This window comes from Mercenaria mercenaria, chromosome 4, assembly GCF_021730395.1.
Source record: "Mercenaria mercenaria strain notata chromosome 4, MADL_Memer_1, whole genome shotgun sequence".
In the NCBI taxonomy this organism is placed as follows: Eukaryota; Metazoa; Mollusca; class Bivalvia; order Venerida; family Veneridae; genus Mercenaria; species Mercenaria mercenaria.
Window position 1 is genome coordinate 91,489,418 of NC_069364.1, and position 19,433 is coordinate 91,508,850.

Sequence of the window (19,433 nt, forward strand, 5' to 3'; positions counted from 1 at the left end):
GCCAGGACGAGTAAATGTACGCCATAGTTTCAGATTTTTTGGTATAAAGGAGTCATTCATGTATCATCCATGTAAACACGAGTTTCCTGTGTGTCTAACTTCTACGAAAGCGCACGATTGTCATTATTTTTGGAATGGCCTTCATATTGTTATACATTTTGCTTGAAATTGTGACAAAGAAATTTTTAAGGTCATATGTAGCTTGACTTTGAGATAAGAAACGTAAATGTACCCAACAGGAAATAAAGATGGTAAATGACACTTGATTAAAAGTTAGAACGTATGAAAATAAAAATCAAACATGTGTTTAGCCTTACGTTTACAAAACGACCTTGACTGCGGAGGATGCAGACGACAGGAATGGACTTTGTTCTAAGTATTGAAATCGGAATTTTAGAATACTTGGTAATTTTTGGAATAATAAAACTATGTAAAATTAGTGCATGTGATATACGTTTGATATTCTTTCCTACTTAAAACACACTTGGAGAGGAAAATTCATTTGACATCTTTGACCTACTTCTGTTCTTCCATTTTCACCACAAACCTTTTTTTCTTAGATATTTCGCGGATATATGGGGAATTCCTACATGGCCGCGAACTAACCTATTCAGACCGGCAGTCAATTTCATTGACTACTCCTGTTTATTGACTATTGGCAAGCCATTCAATATATGTTTTTACATAAAAAATTAACTTTTAAAGACATGGTTTGCTTTAGCCCATATAGGATGTATCAAACATAGATAGGTATTATAACACAAATTGACTGGAGATTTATGTATGGGACTATGTAATAAGCAACTTAATGCATAAATGAGCCGTGCCATGAGAAAACCAACATAGTGGGTTTGCGACGAGCAAGGATCCAGACCAGCCTGCGCATCTGTATATAATTGTTTCATGTATATGTTATTATTTGAAATATATGTTAAAAGTTTGGATTTAGTTAGTTTATCGTCCTTGTTGTATAAGTCTTGCAGACAACAAGTCATAATTATTACATTTTGTTTTCAGTTGTGGCGGACTCATACGTCTACAGTGTCCTCGGTTTATTGAAATTTCTGGGTTATATTTCTCTGGCGACCTCATCTTTACTAATGCATAGATTCTACCTAAAGAATGTCAAAAGCAATTTAATTCGGCGTTTGATAATGATATTAAATATCTGTTACTAAGTATTTAGGGTATTTCAACAATAATCGTCTTGAGAGTCATTGGCATAAGGGTTCAGCTTTTTATCTAATCCTTTACTCTCAATGCTGTCTACATCTAGTCATGTATATGAACTCTTGTTTAGCAATGATTTCTAAATTCTAAGATCGTTGTCCTGACTGCAAGATTCTTTTTCTCGTCTGCATGTTGAAAGGATATGTAAAAATCTCGTTAAATATTGTCATAATCTTCCGATACCACGAATCAATTGGTGTTTGACCTGAAGTTGTAAACATGTTGCAATTGGTTTAAGCTAACAGGTAAATGTAATGCTTAGGGACTGGACAAGAATTGGATTCAAGCTACTTTCACACGAAATTTGATACAATATTAATGGTGTACGTAAATAACGTTAGTAATATTTTTGTCCTGAAAGTCTATATTTCTAAAAACGTCATATTTACCAAATCAGAAAAGATTCAAAACAATAACGCATTATCGAAGAAAACATACTGATTTGAAATCCTCAACAACATGTGCATGTTCGTGTAAGCATACACATATGGAAACTTATTAGGAATTATAAGTACATCTTGTTAACAGTATTAATAAAATCTATAATCTTTATTACATGTAAGTTTCTCTTTTAGACTTGTTGAACAAAACATTGGTTTAAGGCAATAAATATTCTCTTGTTTTTGAAAACTCATTAATTATTCTATGGAAAATGTTGCAAAAACAGTAAGGAAATGTGCTGGTGAACTATCAATACAACAGAAATATATTTTTTCTTTTAAATATTCGTCATATCAAACGATATGAACAAACGACATAGGGCCAAGGAAAGCAAACACATTGAACTGTATAGTGCACACATTGATGCTACTGAAAATAAGGTAAAACATTTTAACTGTGCTCAGAAAAATCATTTCATCTTACAGTTACCTGCTAGCTTCTGTCCTCAGTAATACACTGCCAGCTGACAAAACAGTTTTCTTTTTATCTTAACTGGTTCCGGCGAAATAATTCTTTATATCAAATAAAACAAGGGGTACCAATTAATACTTCTATTTACCTAGCTTGATATTGTAGGATACACCAGATACTATTATCTCATCTACTCCTAGCCGAATAAGCGGTTGAAATAAATGAAATTTCTTCGTATCAAGAAATGCGTGCAGAACTTCCGCGTACAATTCTGGAAGCATGAATGTAATCAGGAGGCTATTGGTTGTTTCGATGCTGATCACAGAAATGTCTTCAAGAGGTACAAGAACTATGTTAGAAATATTTTGCCGTATATTCTGAACATCTTCTTCTGTATGACACATGTGACCTTCAATATGGATCTTAATAAGCGTATACCCAGGCCCTGAAAAGGTCAGAAATATCACCATTTTGTAGTAACATGTGTAATAACAATAAAAAGGAAACGGACGCTATTACGTAGTAAAACGTGTTATAACAATAAAATGGATACGGACGCTATTACGTAGTAAAACGTGTTATAACAATAAAATGGATACGGACGCTATTACGTAGTAAAACGTGTTATAACAATAAAATGGAAACGGACGCTATTCATATTTAATAGTTGGTTATTAAAACAACAACTTATTACATGAAGTTACTGTCTCCATTTTTATACGCCCGAAGGGGGCGTTTTATGTTATGACGGCGGTGTCCGTCTGTCCGTCAGTCCGTTAGCAATTTCGTACCCGCTCTGTAACTCTTGAACCCCTTGAAGGATTTCGACGAAACTTGATACAAATGTTCACAACATCGTGACGACATGCAGAGCGCATGTTTTCGATGGCTCGCTTGAAGGTCAAGGTCACACTTAGGGGTCAAAGGTCATATGACTTTGTTTCGTGTCCGCTCTGTAACTCTTGAACTGCTTGAAGGATTTTAAAGAAACTTGGCATAAATGTTCACCACATCAAGACGCCGTGCAGAGCTCATGTTTCGGATGACTCGCTTTCAGGTCACGGTCACACTTAGGGGCCAAAGGTCATTCCTTCGGGCGTGTATTGCTCCGCATTGCGGTGCTCTTGTTCCTTTTGAAATAATCTCATGGAATATATATACACAAAAGTGAACTTACGTGTCTGTGTTGACGATACACGAAAATGCAGTACTTTTTGTCTCTGTTTATCTGCATACTCAATAGTTTTTATCAGTAAGTGCCTTTTATTCAGGACCCGCACTATCTGTTGCAAGTAAACGATATTGCGGTCAGAAATATAACGATTCTGTACAAGACTGTCTACTAGTTGTTCACTAGTTTCTACTTCCTCGGGTAATATTTCTATAAAAAAATAACAAAAGTATTGATCTTATACTAACCATAACATTACTATCATAACATAGAAACTTGTGGCGTGTTTTGAACAATAACTTTGGAATATGATAATTTATATACTACACATGGAAAGGAATGGAAAATATATGCGATTTCCATATGGCAAAATGTGAATCAGTTTCTCTATTTTTGGTATGATTTGATCAGCCATCGATTAATGCCGTAACGTGCCGTATGCACCATTTTAAATACTGCCTTGTCTTTCTTATGTACGATCGTAAATACCCATAGATCTATATCTAAAAGTAAAAGCATTCGGAAATAACCAATAATGAAAGTTCAACAGGAAAAGGCATACTCAGAGAACACAGTCACCTTAACTTAATTCAACATAGAAAAGGGTGCGTAAATTTTAACACTTGGACAACGATGAATCACTTGTACTCATAAACATAATTGAATGCAATGAATAAAATATACACGAAAGAAACAAAAAGACATACACGAAAAGTAGAGATAAGCAGGGCACAACCTTGGAACGGTCAGTTGCAAAAATACCCACTGACACCAGATCAAAGAAAATGCCACCGTACATGTTATACCCTACCTCTGGGTATACTATAAGAACCTGTCTACGATATGAAATATTGAGACGATGTGACTGGTGCACGATTAAGGATAAATCACCACTTGTTCTATATGCATAGTACTCATTTACCGAACTTCACGTTTTAGATGAAAACATTCGATTGAAATGGTAAGTATATTTTCCCACTCATGACCGTGGTTCTTTTAGTATATCTAGGTAGAGTATAACATGTACAGTGACATTTTCATTCTGGTCTGGTGCCAGTGAAAATACCATTTGGAGTTAAAATTGGTTTGCCTGTGGCCGACCTCACTTTTTATCCTCAACCATATTCCCAAATGCAAGATAATATAAATACACTTACTCTCCTTACTCACGAAACAGTAAACACAAAAACAGGTATTAGTATTTTTTCGCTTGATGGGGCCTTACCTCTAAAACGCCTTTTCACTCTTCTTACGTCGTTTCCATCCATTGCATCACGAAAGTCTTCAACAAGATTATTAAAGTCATAACCATCTGGAGGATTCATCAGCTTCCACTGTTCCATTTACTCTATCTAATAAAAATATGAAGTTTCTGTGTTAGTCATGTTATGGCTTTCATGCTGTTACAAACGTCTTCACTGGAATGCTTATTGCAGTAAGAACACAGCTGATATTTCGCACTTTGTAAAACATATATGAACGAGTATGATTCAAGTAACTCTTTAATAAGCTGTCTATGTGAAATTTTGTTTTAAAATAGGGAAAGATAATTTCTGACAATAATATATGTAAAGTTTCCCTTTTGTACATAGAGAACATATCTTGCGGCTCAGTTCAACTCGCTGAGTCGGAATACCTGAACATTCTTTCTGGTAAAAAAATACTTTTTTACTGGATCCGCCCATGTATTAACGGGAGAAAAATTGTGTGCATACAAGGCAATTCACGTGCTGTTAATACATGATTTTTATTTTTGAAATGCTTTCCCAGGGACGTATATGTATTTCTGCGCAGATTGACAGCGGGCTTCTGCAGACATTAATACACAAAAAACGTGTATTTTCCCTACTATCTAGTTAGAGGGGCAGCGGAGAATATTTAGAGCTTGGCCAGCACTTTTGACTATACTGTTTAAAAAGTACATTGTAACTATTATGCACAAACGGAGAAAAAAATGACCACTCCTCTTGCGGCTATCTTTTTGACCAATCTTAAATATTAATGACTTAAGGATGTACGAGATATCTGCCATTTTGAAGAATATTCCTTTGAATATCTCTTTCTATCAAAATTTATGCCGAAAATAAGTGCTGAAAAAACATTTACCCGTATTTTTGGCCGGCATTTTCCTTAATCAGATGTGAGATGCACGACAGGGTTAGGGGTCAGAATTTCAAATATCTATTTAAGTAGATCAGGTTCGGTTCTGATGTTCTTCCGACTGATATATATTGTAATTAGCTAGAGTTGAAATAAAAGTTTTCAACATAGCACTTTATGTTATCCAGGAAATATAAATTAAAACATTTTTAAATACATCTCTTAGATGCTCTGTGCCCTTTTTTCTTTCCATTTTGAAGCGCATTTTTGTGTGTCATTAAAGCAGGAAAATATATTTGAAATCTTACCATCGGAATTTTTTTTTGTAGATTTAAATTCCTTTCTTTTATTGAAAAAAGGGGGTGAGGTAATTATCTCAACATGTAAAAATGACAGAGAATTGTTAGTTACTTTTATGCTTATATAATACTGATATCACCTTGAATTCATAGTAACCTGTAAGACCTGAAGTCCTGATAACATAAAGTGGTATAGTACATGTTTTATAAAGTACCCACATTTTTCAATTTTACTTATTTTCAGAAATATTTAAACAGCGGGTGAAGAAAATGACCTTTAAAAAAAAATGAGTGCGGTGACCTGTGTTCTTTCTGCTTTTATTTATATTAGAGACTAAAGTTCTTCATTCTCGTAGAGTACGAAAAAAATCTTAATTGTAGAAAAAAACAATGCTGTTAAAATCCCCATTTTAAGGAATAATTCTGCTAATTTATTTTTGAATATTTGCGTCAGTAATTTAAAAAAAATACAGAAAAAAAGCCTGCCTCCTTGCCTCCAAACAATCAGAAAGGACTTACCAGTTTAAAAATATTCTATTTGTTCAAGTCATTACATGAATAATATACAATTACTGTGATAAAGGAATTGGACAGAAACCTATTACCAGTTTTGGCAGAGAGAACATGTTCCTTTGAAAATTCTTAGGAGATTTTGTAACTTTTCAATCAAACTCTATTACTATTATAATGTTGATTTTTGGGGGTGATGTTTACATTATTTCCTGCATTATTTTGTATCTCATTATTGTAAGTATATTTAACATTTTTGTTTTATTACTTATAAATTTCAGTTTTCACTGCATTTTTATAAATCGAAATAAACAATAGATTTCTTAAGACAAATGGTGAAGTAATGATCGATTTTTTTATTCCAAAGCTTTTTACCTAAGATAATCCATACCTTCTTTTACTACGAAATACCTGCGTTTAGAGTCAGTGTCAACAATGTGTTGGCTATTTCTTCACGAACATAAAGAAAATTCACGAAAGAGAAACTTGGTAAGATTTACGGAGTCACAATTACCTTATTCCATTTTTGTTTAATTATGGACCTCAACTACATTTCTGTAGCCGTCCCGACACACGTTGTCATAAATCATAAAGCAGTTAAAACTACATTTTCAGTTCTTTTACACGTCTAACTTTTAACCATTTCCAATTTCGTATTATATGCTATGAAACATATAGAAACTATGAAATGAGAAGTGAGAAATGTGAATTACACATTTTCACAGTTCTCATTTCTCTATTTTTGTTACAAAAATTGAGAAGTGTGAAGTGAGAAATGTGAATTTCACATTTCTTAATTCTCATTTCTTATTATACACTTTGAAACATAGAAAATATGAAATGAGAAGTGAGAAATGTGAACTTCACATTTCACACGTCTTATTTTTTGTATGCAATATGGTAATGCTATGATCATTTATTTATGGAGGTGGCTAGGGGTCCGGTAATCAATAAGAATACTGAGAACGGTATTTACAAAGAGCTAGGAGACTATATTTTATCTTTAAAAACGGGAGATGATTTCAAAAATTTGTTTTCGTATTTTTCTCGTTATTTTAAATACATGGTAAGTCACAGGGAAAAGAAGTATTTATAATTCTTTAATCCCGGGAAAAATACGATCGCAAACTCGACAAATAATTAATAGCAATTTGTACGCCGTGATCGGAAAGTATCCTTATGTTATATTTCGATCTTCTCAGATCGTTCAGCACGACTTTTATGTTGTGTTATTGGTACTGTTAAGTTTCTCAGCATGACCGTTTCGGCCGGGGTGGTTCCAATACTTCCGCTTTCATAGCCTTGGGTATTGTATAATCACCCCATGGATATGGTGCCTGCTTTTTAATTTTGTCTTTTGACAGTTCCTGTGATATGCAGGCTCCATAACCTCAGATCCCCTTTCCAAATTCCAGTTTGTTTAGTTCTGCCCATTGTTTTCTCGTTTAGGGCAAACCTATTACTTCATCTGGGGACCAAACGCCGCTTTACATGGCATTACACGCCACAACCCGTGTATCATTGAAGGTTCCTTGTTCACCGCCGTTTGAATACATCTGCGGATGTCTCTAAATTGCTTTTTGTACTTTTAGCATGCGTAAATGTTGAGTTCTGCTCAACCCGGGTCTAGAGGGCGTGGACAGTACCAATACGAGCCTGCAACATTTTCGTATTTGTCGTGTTGAGCGACCTGCGAAGTTTCCACTTTTTCGGTTTTATTGATATTCTTGTTTTTTCTCGGGACTGATGAATTAAAATAATATGTTTTTTAGTATTTAAGATATGGATGGTGCTCATGATTTGTTGAATTCGTTTTACTGCTTGATTAAATATTAAACGGTGACTACCGAAAATCGCTGTTAAAATTTCATATTCAATCAAGATGTATCGAATTCAACAATTCATGAGCAAAATCCATGTCTTAAATACTGAAGAAAACATTAAGTGTATTGTTTTTCGTTTATTTAAGTAAGAGGTATGCTGTGCAGTCAACGTCAGCGACGCCTTCATGAATAAAAAGTTAGGAAAGATTTCCAGGAAGCACAGAACACCTCAAACTCAGAGACCAATAAATATGCCCACAACATAAAGAAACTGAAATAGAAAGACCTGGCTGCTCTATGATGGCTGTTTTAAAATTCTACTGCCGCAATAGTACATATTTCTAACTGATTATCCATTACAGCGACATTCATTGTTGAGATTTAATTATAAAACGATTAAATCACTTTGCTTTGCTTTAAAAAATTAAATACACAAAATATTACTTCATTTCCTATGATTCAAACAATAATATATTAAAACACATATATCAAAAAGCGTATTTTATAGACTGCCACAAGATGTATACAAGTTATATGCTGATGTCATTTCTCGCACTTTGTTTGGATTAGAAAAGACAAGTGTCCTAATTGGACATGCTGCGTTTTCTTCTTCTTTTAACTATGAGAGTAAAGTATATCATTTTACCTTGACATTGTTATTTATATTTGAAAATGATAAAGGAAAAGTTGTTATTCTAAAACATCTATGAACATCTATGAATAAAATTGATAAATCTCTAAACTGAGAAAAAAAAAAAAAAACAACAGAAGATATATGACATTGCGCATAGTGACTTATTAGAAGAGAAACAACTAATCTACAAAAATGACAATAATTCAGTCTATAAAGAATATCAAATGATTGTATCAACCAGTCTTATCAGCGATCACGCCCCAAAAAGTAGAGAATATTATACATGTATATGATATCATAAACAATGATAATAAACAAACACAAATATGTATACCACTGGTTAAGTCATTCGTATTTGTTTCATCTTTCTTTAAACTATATTTTCAGATCTCCATCATTTTAGATGTTAACAAAGATGTCTGAAAACTGTAGTGTTCCTATTAATTTCTGATGGTGATGTCCAGCTGAATTACACTGATCCTCAACAACATTGAAGGGACAATATAAAACACACACGATGGTGACGTTTAATGTCCCATCCCTGCGAATTTGAAACGGGCGATCTTGAAGCTCCGATTGTTGCAGCAATACTGAAAACACGTGCAATGGTGCATAACACACCGCCTGTCGTAAAGACAAATAATGTAGAAAAAGTAAAAAGACCTCCAGTGTCGTCTGAAGGTACGTGTGAAAAATGGTTATACTTTCTGTCTCAATAGAAACATTACGAGGACGCCACAAAAATTGCGGGAAAAGAACTTGTTAACAAACCTCTTGAATGTTGTGATGATACATTTCGTAGAGATCTAACACGACCAGCTTGCTGACAGATCAGAAGATGATGTGTTGAAATCTATCCGGACTCTTGCTATGAGAGAAGAAAACACAATGGCGGCTCATGTTAACCTCAGCAACATGACTCCGGATCGAGATGAGACTGTCCGTTCATTTGATGTTTGAATACGTGGACAGACTATTTCTAACTGCACCAATGATGACAACTACTCTGTTACGGGATGTTCTAATTCGTGGACTGTGCGATTCCGAAATTCAGTAGGATCTCTTAGGCGACAGTAACCAAGACATGAAGCTCGAGGAAGTTTTTAAGTTCATCGAAGCTTCCTAACTACTCTAACTACTTGACAGTCAGGGCGCTGGGCAGGCAGCACTTATAGCCTTGACAATAACACAAATAAGGTCACAAACAAGAAGATTGAAAAGAAATCTGAACTGTGCTCTTACTGTGGTGGTAAAGGACATGGAGTGTTCGGGCTTTACTTCAAACACATAAGAAAGAATGTCCAGCCGATGGACAGACCTGTAAATTTTGCAAACATTTGCATCATGTTGGATAGACTCAAATCTAAAAACAGTCCATCTACAACATAATATGAAAGTGCAGTATTTGATTCTCTGTGTGCTGCTATGACCTATGATCAGAACTTTGATAAGAAAGTGTTTACTTTAGACCACCATGTTTATAATTCATTGTCTGACAACTGGGTTCGAAAGACTTCTCAACCTCAACCATTCATCAACATCACAGCAACGGCTGTAAGTTAAGATAATGAGAATTTGGGTTATAAATCCATGTTTAGATTCGCCCCCAAGACAGCCACATTTCCTGCTATGGCTGACACTGGATGCCAGAGTTGCTTGGTTGGTATTAGAGCCATTCAACACCTGGGACTCACAGAGTGACATCTTATTCCTGTAACGATGAAGATGCATACAGCAAACAGCAAACAGCAAAGCATCAGAAAATTGAATGCTGCTATCCTGCGATTTTCTGGGAATCCAGATGGTGAACTTTGTGGAACACACCAATATGTGACTGTTACCTCTGACAAGATTTTTTGAGTACAGAGGTTTGCACTGCGCTTGAAATTGTAACAGAACACTTCCCGACCATCGGTGCACTTTGTAGCTCTTTAGATGCTGCAGATACTCTTGACAATCTCGTACCACAGCCCACCCAGCAATCCAGTCATGATGTTGAATTTAACTGTCCGAAACGATAGATGCCAGCTTTAATGCCCACATCGCTACTTTTCCCTGCTACGGAGGAGCACTGTGAAGACCTGAAGCTGTACATACTTGACGGATATAGGTCAAGCACAGTCAACACATCTGACCACCAAACTCCCACACTCATGGTTGGACTACCCATAAAGCTAATGCCAATCCTGTCGCACATCACAGACCGGTACCTGTTCCACTACACTGGCAGGATGAAGTTTAAGCTTGCTTGGACCAAGATGGACCTAGGTGTCATAGATTTTGTTCAGAACCAGTAACTTGGTGCCACAGAATGGTTGTGTGTGCCAAAAACATGAAAAACCTCGCCGCACAGTTGACTTCTAGGCTCTTAATGCAAATGCACATAAAGAGACACATCATGGTCAATCTCTTTTCATTTATCAAGCCCGATCTGTACCACAGGGTACCAAGAAAACAGTTTTCAATGCCTATTTAGGGAAGAAGTTAGGCAGCTTACTACGTTTATAACGCCTTGGGGTAGATATAGATACCGTACCGCAACACAAGGTTACATCGCATCCGGGGATGGATACACAAGACGTTTCAATGAGATAGTCTCAGACATACCAAACAAGACAAAATGTATTGATGACACTCTTGTCTGGGCAAATGCCATTAAAGAAAGCTTGTCACTGGCACGTAATCTGCGACAGAAATGGGATTAATTTAAATACAGACAAATTTGTATTTGCCATTTGCTGGATTTGAAATCACGAAGGATAGTGTTCAACCTTGTAGTCGATATCTAAGAGCCATCTTGGACTTTCCGACACCAAAGAATATCATCGACATGAGATCTTGGTTTGGTATGATTAATCGGATTCATACGCTTTCAGCATGACTGAAAGAATGCAACCATTCAGGCAACTCCTGAAGCCTGGTACTCCGTTCAAGTATGACCCTAGAATCCTTTTTTCAAGAATCATATACCCTTACTGTTAATGAGATAGAATAGGGAGTAAAAATATTCGACAAGACAACACCTGCATGCCTCGCTACAGATTGATCGAAGAATGACATTGGACTCTGGTTGTTCCAAAAACATTGTGAATGTCCCAAGACGGTACCATTCTGCTGTCGTAATGATTGGATGATCACACTTCTTGTTAGTAGATTTACGAGTGCAACTGAATCTCGATATGTGAAGCTCTAGCCGTGATATTTTGTCGTGGTTGTAATGACCTTATCCTTGCGGTGGATCACAAGCCTTTGCTAAAGCTGTTTGGAGATCGCTGTCTTGAAGATATTCTGAACGCTAGACTTAGAAACCTAAAAGAGAAAACACTAAGATATAGATTCAAGATGCTACATGTCCCAGGGCGAAACATCGAAGCATCCATGCAGTCTCGTGTTCCCTCACAGGAGAGCCAGAAACGATGGTTTTGGAGGCCGACATAATGGAGGCTGCAATTAGTTCTTGTGGCATTTCTAGTTTCCCTTGTATAAGTTTGATGAATCAAGAACATTACTATAAAACAAATGACAGGCCATAGAGTCTTCTTTTATATGCGACTACTTTACAGTCAATCACTTCTCTGAAACGTCTAACCTTGGACAGAAATAAAGTTGTAACAACAAGTGACGACAAAATGCATCAATTAGTGCAGCAGATTGAATCCGAGTTTCCAAACTCTAAGGATCAATGACCGGTAAATCTTCGTCAATATTACCAGTTTCAGCAGCATTTATCCACAGTTGATGGATTGGTTATTTATAAAGACAGAATAGTGATTCCCCCATTCCTGAGAAAAGATGTACTGGATGCATTACACTCTGCTCATCAAAGAGTTACATCAATGGTACCAAGAGCGGATTCTTCAGTGTGTTTGGCTTGGAATTACAACTGATATTATTCAGCTGAGGAACAGCTGCAATCACTATAACCGAATGGCCCCATCTCAGCCTAATGCTCCCCCAACGGCACCGAACCAACCATTGTACTCCTGCTAGTGTATTTGTGCCGATTTCTTCTATTACAAGGGTGATAACTATCGAGACATTGTCAGAATCCAAACATTCTTTAAAATGGGACAAAACTAGTCAAGTAGTTGAGGCATGCCAGTTTTATCTGGATGTAATTCGTGTTGGTGGATATGGCCGCGTTACAGTCCGTAATAGGAAGTTTCTGCGAAGGTATATGTCTAATTGTCTTCCGTTAGTAGACAGTCTATTACATCAGATCTTCAATTTTCATCTAGACTCAATAAACCACAACCAGATCCTATAACTTCCGAGTCTCATAAAGAGATAACCCCACATACATCAGATGCTAAAGCCAAGTCACCAGTCTCTAGCAATACGCCTGAAATACCCCCAGTTGATGACCCTTTAAACAGAACACATTTGCTTTTTAAAATTTAAGAAACATACTTTATTTTGTGTTGTCTCTTAATATACTTGTTTCCATATAATAAACCCACTGTACCCTATAAATAAATCAGATAAACTCTGGAGAATGATTGTTTTTATCAAAAAGAGAGCACTTTTGAATGAACAGTGGAATTAGAACAATTTACTGTCAATTATACAATTGAGCATCACTGTATAATCAAAACTCAGGGGTTTTCAAAGACTACTGTGTAAAATGATTTTTAGGTTTAGATCTATTTTCTTCTTAACAATATGACTGTACAGAATGTGGGACTTTTGTTCAGCCGTCATACCCGTTTATAATAATTTATCGTCATCAAACATTTACTTTACGTCGTCGTACCATTCTTCGTGCTACCTGATACCCAAAACGTTTTTTTTCTTGAGATTCTGTCATGAATTTCGAGTGGAAACGTAAACTGACCCAACCTGTTGATCTATTGAACTGTATTTATAAAGCACTAATCCGGGTGGTTTTACTGGTTTAGTAGTTACTTCCATATCTAGTGATCCGTTGTATGCAATGATGGAATAAAATTAGGAGCGTAGAATGTGAAGTTTGAAAATGACTTAGGGATTCCGGGGTCTCTCCCGAAGAAATTTACAGAATTTGTGATCTATAGTTACAGAATTATGCATCTTTCATCTAGAATACGACCCGGGCCGCAAAATCTTAACACAAACATTTTACGCTGTGACTGGTTACATACTTGCAACCTATTGAACACGGGGATAGGGCCCCAGTATTTCGCGTCACTTTGTGGGACTTTAAACGAGATAAATATTTCACGGACGATGATGACCATTAGAAGACCAGGAGTCAGATTGAAGGATTGGTTGTTTTGGAAACGAAAAGCTGTTTTTTTTTAATCCCCGACCAGCTTATCGTTTTACTACGCATAAAATTTATATTTCTTGAAAAAGCTAGAAGACAAACGTGTGAATGTCTCTGAACCTTTGTCAGACTATTACATCTCTGACCACTGCTTTGTTAGTTGTAACATTGAACAGTGTCGTCCTCCCTTGATCAGGAAAGAAATCAAATCTCGCAATTGGAAATCTGTATCCAGTGAGATATTACAAGCAGAATTCGGACAATTAAACGACATTGTAGTGAACTCGTGCCATGTCAATGATCTTGTGTCTGAATTCACAAGAATCACGTAAGACATTGTTCAGAAACATGTCCCTCTATAGGAAAGAACTATTCTCTGTATACCGACAGTTCCTTGGTACTCAGGATACCTGAAACAGCTGAAACAGTACAAACGATCAATAGAGAAAATCTTTATGAATGACAAATCTGACCAATCAAAGAATGTATATAGTAGTGTAAGAAACATATATAGTGCTGAACTTTCTAGGGCCAAGGATGAGTACTACCAGAACAGGATTGGAGAAGAAGAAGGAAACATCAAAAAGCTATATGCTGTTACATCAGATTTACTGGGAAGGTCGAAGGACAATCCGCTCCCATCACACACAAGTGCAGTATCTTTGGCAAATGACTTCCGACGATACTCTGCCGATAAAATAATCAAGTTGACAAATCATCTTGACAATATACCAACTGAAACACCCAGCAATGGTAATTCTTCCTACTCGAATACGCCTGTGATTATGAATACATTTACTGCGTTCAATTTGAAACCACTTTCCGAAAATGGTATTTTGAAACTTGTATATGCATTCAAAATCTACAACATGTGAACTTGCTGTGATTCCAACTAAAATATTAAAGGAGCATTTTTCACAACTTGCTCCCGTTGTGACAGAAATTGTCAATCGATCACTGCTATCTGGTGTGTTTCCCGAGGAGTGGAAAAGTGCTGTGATAAAACCTTTGTTGAAGAAGAAAGGTCTCCCACTTGAACTGAAAAACTATCGCCATAACATTCCTCTCAAAAATTCTTGAAAAACCTGCACTAAACCAAATCAATAAGCATATTGAAGCTAACAATCTCCTCCCAGCTTACCAAAGTGCCTATAGCTAATATCACGGGGTTGAAACAGCAATGGTCAAAATGTATAACGATCTTTAGGAAACCATAGATAAAAATCATGAGCCCAGCGTTCGATACCATCGATATCCCGATACTGATTCAAATCCTTAAAGATGAATTTGGTATACATAGCACTCCCCTGAAATGGATAGAATCTTATCTCACGAACAAAATAATGGAAGTCTTAGTTGAGCATCTGACACGGAGCCACTGAAGTTTGGTGTCCCACAGGGTTCTTGTGCCCGACCGGTGATCTTTACTCTGTATATATCGGCTCTCAACCGAGTTGTGCAGAAATATCTATGGATACGCAGATGACCACAAGATTGCATTAAAAATTCAAGCGGGAAATTCTCAAAATGAGACAACTGTTCTTCAACAACTCGACAGTTGTCTCAATGAAATCATAATATGGATGACAACCTTTAAACTGAAAATGAATCAGTCTAAAACTGAAATAATTATGTATGCAACTAGACAACAGCGAAATATACTAGTATACAAAATGATTATTTCTAATTTAATAAGTGTCGGTGGATTTCATTGCGCGTCATTCCACATGCTTTTCCTTTCATTATTGAAATATTACAGTGAAATATATTCGGTATTTTCACAGTGAAAAATGTCAAATATAATTTTCACAGCTAAGAGATTAAAATTTAGTCAAAAAATGAAATTCAAAAAGAATTGTTTGCTTTACCTGTTGGAGCGAAATATATTCCACTCGTGAACACCATAATATACGCCACTTGTGAAATATATTTTGATCTTACACTGAGACAAAAAAATATCCTTTATATTTTTACTATTTTGTTTTATTCAATTTAATAAAGGGTTCCATCGGAACAGGTTTGACCTCTTCATCTTTAAACCTTACCCTGCTAAATTTCTAAAATGAACTTGTCCATCTTTCAATTTGGACTGTACCATTAACTGTTAAAAGGGGTGCTTACCAAAAAGATACTGACTGAATGGCGAACAGTGCAGATCTTGATCCATACTGGTCGCAAAGGCAGAATCAATTGTATCCAGCATGATAAGGGTTAAAAAAAAGTTAAAATCAGAGAATGAGTATCCCTGCCAAATAGCCGTTTTCACTGAAACTACAATTCCATGCTCACAAAATTAAAAAATTTTCTACACTGAGAGAACTTATATTGAGTTATATTATTACATTTATGTCCAGTTTCATGTTGTTACAATGTGGTTCGGCGGCATGGTCACATTGCAATCATAATTATTGATGTGATTCCGGTAGTGCATTCAGCATTGCCGATTGAGAGACAGCAAGCCTCGACGGATGTTCAAAGTAGAAATTAAAATAAAGTTAAATAAGAATTAAGTGCTTTATTATTGCATTTTCTGCCCAAAGAACGGCGAGTTGATCCCAGTTATAGCGTGTCAGGTTATCTGAGGAACCATACAACCAATTGAAGATTTCAAACGGAGCGGAAATGTTAAGAAAAAAAGTATTGTATTACCTTGCTTACATATTTGCACAAATAGATAGATAAAAATATTGAAAGTAAGGTACATTTACAATAGTAAATATGGTATTGAAAAATATAAAAAAAAAAACATTACATATTTTTAATAATCTGCAAAATCATGAACTTAGCATGACCCCACCCCCAAACGTTATTCTCGTTAAATGAATATGTTACATTATTATATGTATGTTACAAATATTGTTGCACATAAATACGAGTAAATAAATATGATATCAGTTAAAATCGCCATTTTATGACACCTTTCAAAATACTGCAATTTATATTGGCAGCAAAATGCAGGAGGGTTTATTTACTCCACTTCGTATACTTAAAATTTGATACGCTTATTTTATAAAATATATTTAATTCAGGTGCACACCATTCCGTACAAAACATTTTGTCGAGTAAGACTGACTGCAGAAAGTGCTAATATGTGCACTATATATGTTTTAGTAAATGCACTAATTTATTAATACACATTTGTTTCATGGTATTACGGATTAAACTAATCTTTCGACGAGTTCTTTACATGAATTTCGACTGTATTATGCAGTTGTAGAAGTTGCTTTCGACAAGAATGAATAGCGGCAATAAAATCTTTTCTTGATAACATATATTTACATAATAAATTATTTTCGTAGACTTCCTTGCAATTAAATGAAGTCTTACTCAATTTTTGTTTAATTTATTGTGAAAATTTTCTAACATTCAAACATTTATAAAAAGAGGAAAGTAAAACAGAACACAAAAACAGATGACCACGATAAAATCTGAACTGCCTATCATACCTGACCTACTAAATGGTACTGTACGTTCAGCAGAGGTCATTGTCATGCCATTTACAATGCCGGTATACAGTGATTAAAATGTAAAAGTCATGCACACTTTTGCAAAACCTTGTATTTATTGTAAATGACTATATAGATTTTCCATTTGAAAATGCTTTCATTACATGAATTCCTTTCAATGGCCATACTTTTACCATTATAAACCTACCTACTTTTGTTAGATACCATTCTTACCACCTTGGACAGACAGACAGACAGACAGACAGACATGTTACTGTAAATGTTACAGCTAATTTTAGCCCTGAATAATTTTCCCACTGTTGGCTTACAGTTCAGGTCATTAGCATTATAAGTGAATACTGAAATGTCGGATTCAGGTGATTTTGTACAGTTTTGTTCTTGATAAAATATATTTACATAATAAATTATTTTCGTAGACTTCCTTGCAATTAAATGAAGTCTTACTCAATTTTTGTTTAATTTATTGTGAAAATTTTCTAACATTCAAACATTTATAAAAAGAGGAAAGTAAAACAGATCACAAAACCAGATGACCACGATAAAATCTGAACTGCCTATCATACCTGACCTACTACATGGTACTGTACGTTCAGCAGAGGTCATCGGCATGCAATTCACAAAGCCGGTATACAGTGATTAAAAATGTAAAAATCATGCACTTTTTAGCAAAACCTTGTATTTATTGTAAACGACTAAATAGATATTCCATTTAAAAATGCTTTCATTACACGAATTCCTTTCAACGGCCATATTGTTACCATTATTAACCTACCTACTTTTGGTAGATAACATTTTTACCACCTTGGACAGACAGACAGACAGACAGACAGACAGACATGTAACTGTAAATGTTACAGCTAATTTTAGCCCTGAATAATTTTCCCACTGTTGGCTTACAGTTCAGGTCATTAGCATTATAAGTGAATACTGAAATGTCGGATTCAGGTGATTTTGTACAGTTTTGTGTTAATATTACAATTTCAGACAACCGGTTAAGAGCATCAAGATGAAGAGCATGGAATGAAAACGATAATCAATACATGTTTGTAATGTCTGTAACTTTTCTCTCTAAAGATATTTTTAAATTGGTCTTATTCCAGCTTCTGCAATTATTCTAATAAAAAGTAAAAATACACCTGTACTAAATAAAACGAAACATATATTTATTCTGGTCAAATGTACGAATTTCAATAGTTTTCCAAGAGATAAAATGAGAATTATATGTAAATCCATCACGTACCTGCACTTTGACGAACTAGTTGTAGATTGTTTGATCTATGGTATAGCTTTCTTATTGTTTAAAACCTAAAAAATTAATGTGACAATACTATGAATAACAAGTTAAAAAACGTTCTTTTTCAGCTTAAGCTTAACACAGCCCTTTGGTAATAGCCTGTAGCACATATTCGTGACGATTAAATACCACATCGAAAAATTCCAAAATTACATGCTGATGTCATTTTTTGTGTTTGATCATCTCAAGATAAAGCAAAACTAGTACATTTTGTACCACATGCAGACTTGATGACGAAACATATGCATTTAACCCACCTAAATAAATATAGGTATCTCTATCCTGTGAATGTATTCTGTCACCTTATATTATAATGAGATGATAAATCGAAAAGGTATAACTTAATTTTACTGATAAAAGCATGACATACGAAGAATGATAAAGTTACATGGTAAACTGTTCTTATACAAGAGAGGACAGTTTATTCTGCAGAAAGCATTTTGAGTCCCAAAATAAAAGTTGTTTTGCATGAATTATTCTGGTCCTTTAAACTGTAAGAACTTAGTAACTGCTGCCGGAAGGAGTCATTAAATCGTCAGGATTGTTTCTACATTCTAAAGTGTATGTCAGTAATTGTTCTTGAGATAATTACTTTTGTCTATCTACAAGGTCCTGCAAAAAACTACCATGATGGACATGAGGACTGAGGTTTCGTGCATCCTTAACCTGTATAAACTCCCCATGATGGTTCTGCCACTGAACGTTCTAGTTTTTCATTCTGTTCCTATTTATGTGTTTCACGTTGTCTATGTATTTTGGATAAATATGACGCCAATGAAATATAAGTATTCAAAGGATTTAATGTTGA

The 19,433-nt window shown here is 35.3% G+C and overlaps 1 protein-coding gene across 1 annotated transcript; it reads right to left on the reverse strand.

Moving 5' to 3' along the window:
- Positions 1-716: 716 nt before the first annotated feature.
- LOC123552432 (uncharacterized) lies at positions 717-18,778 on the reverse strand. The gene is made up of 5 exons (XM_045342095.2): positions 18,572-18,778; positions 4,479-4,605; positions 3,260-3,463; positions 2,231-2,527; positions 717-1,435 (listed from the first exon to the last, which is right to left on the reverse strand). The coding sequence occupies exons 2-5, from the start codon at positions 4,594-4,596 to the stop codon at positions 1,317-1,319; spliced, it is 738 nt and encodes a 245-aa protein (XP_045198030.2). The 5' UTR covers positions 4,597-4,605; positions 18,572-18,778; the 3' UTR covers positions 717-1,316.
- Positions 18,779-19,433: the final 655 nt, after the last annotated feature.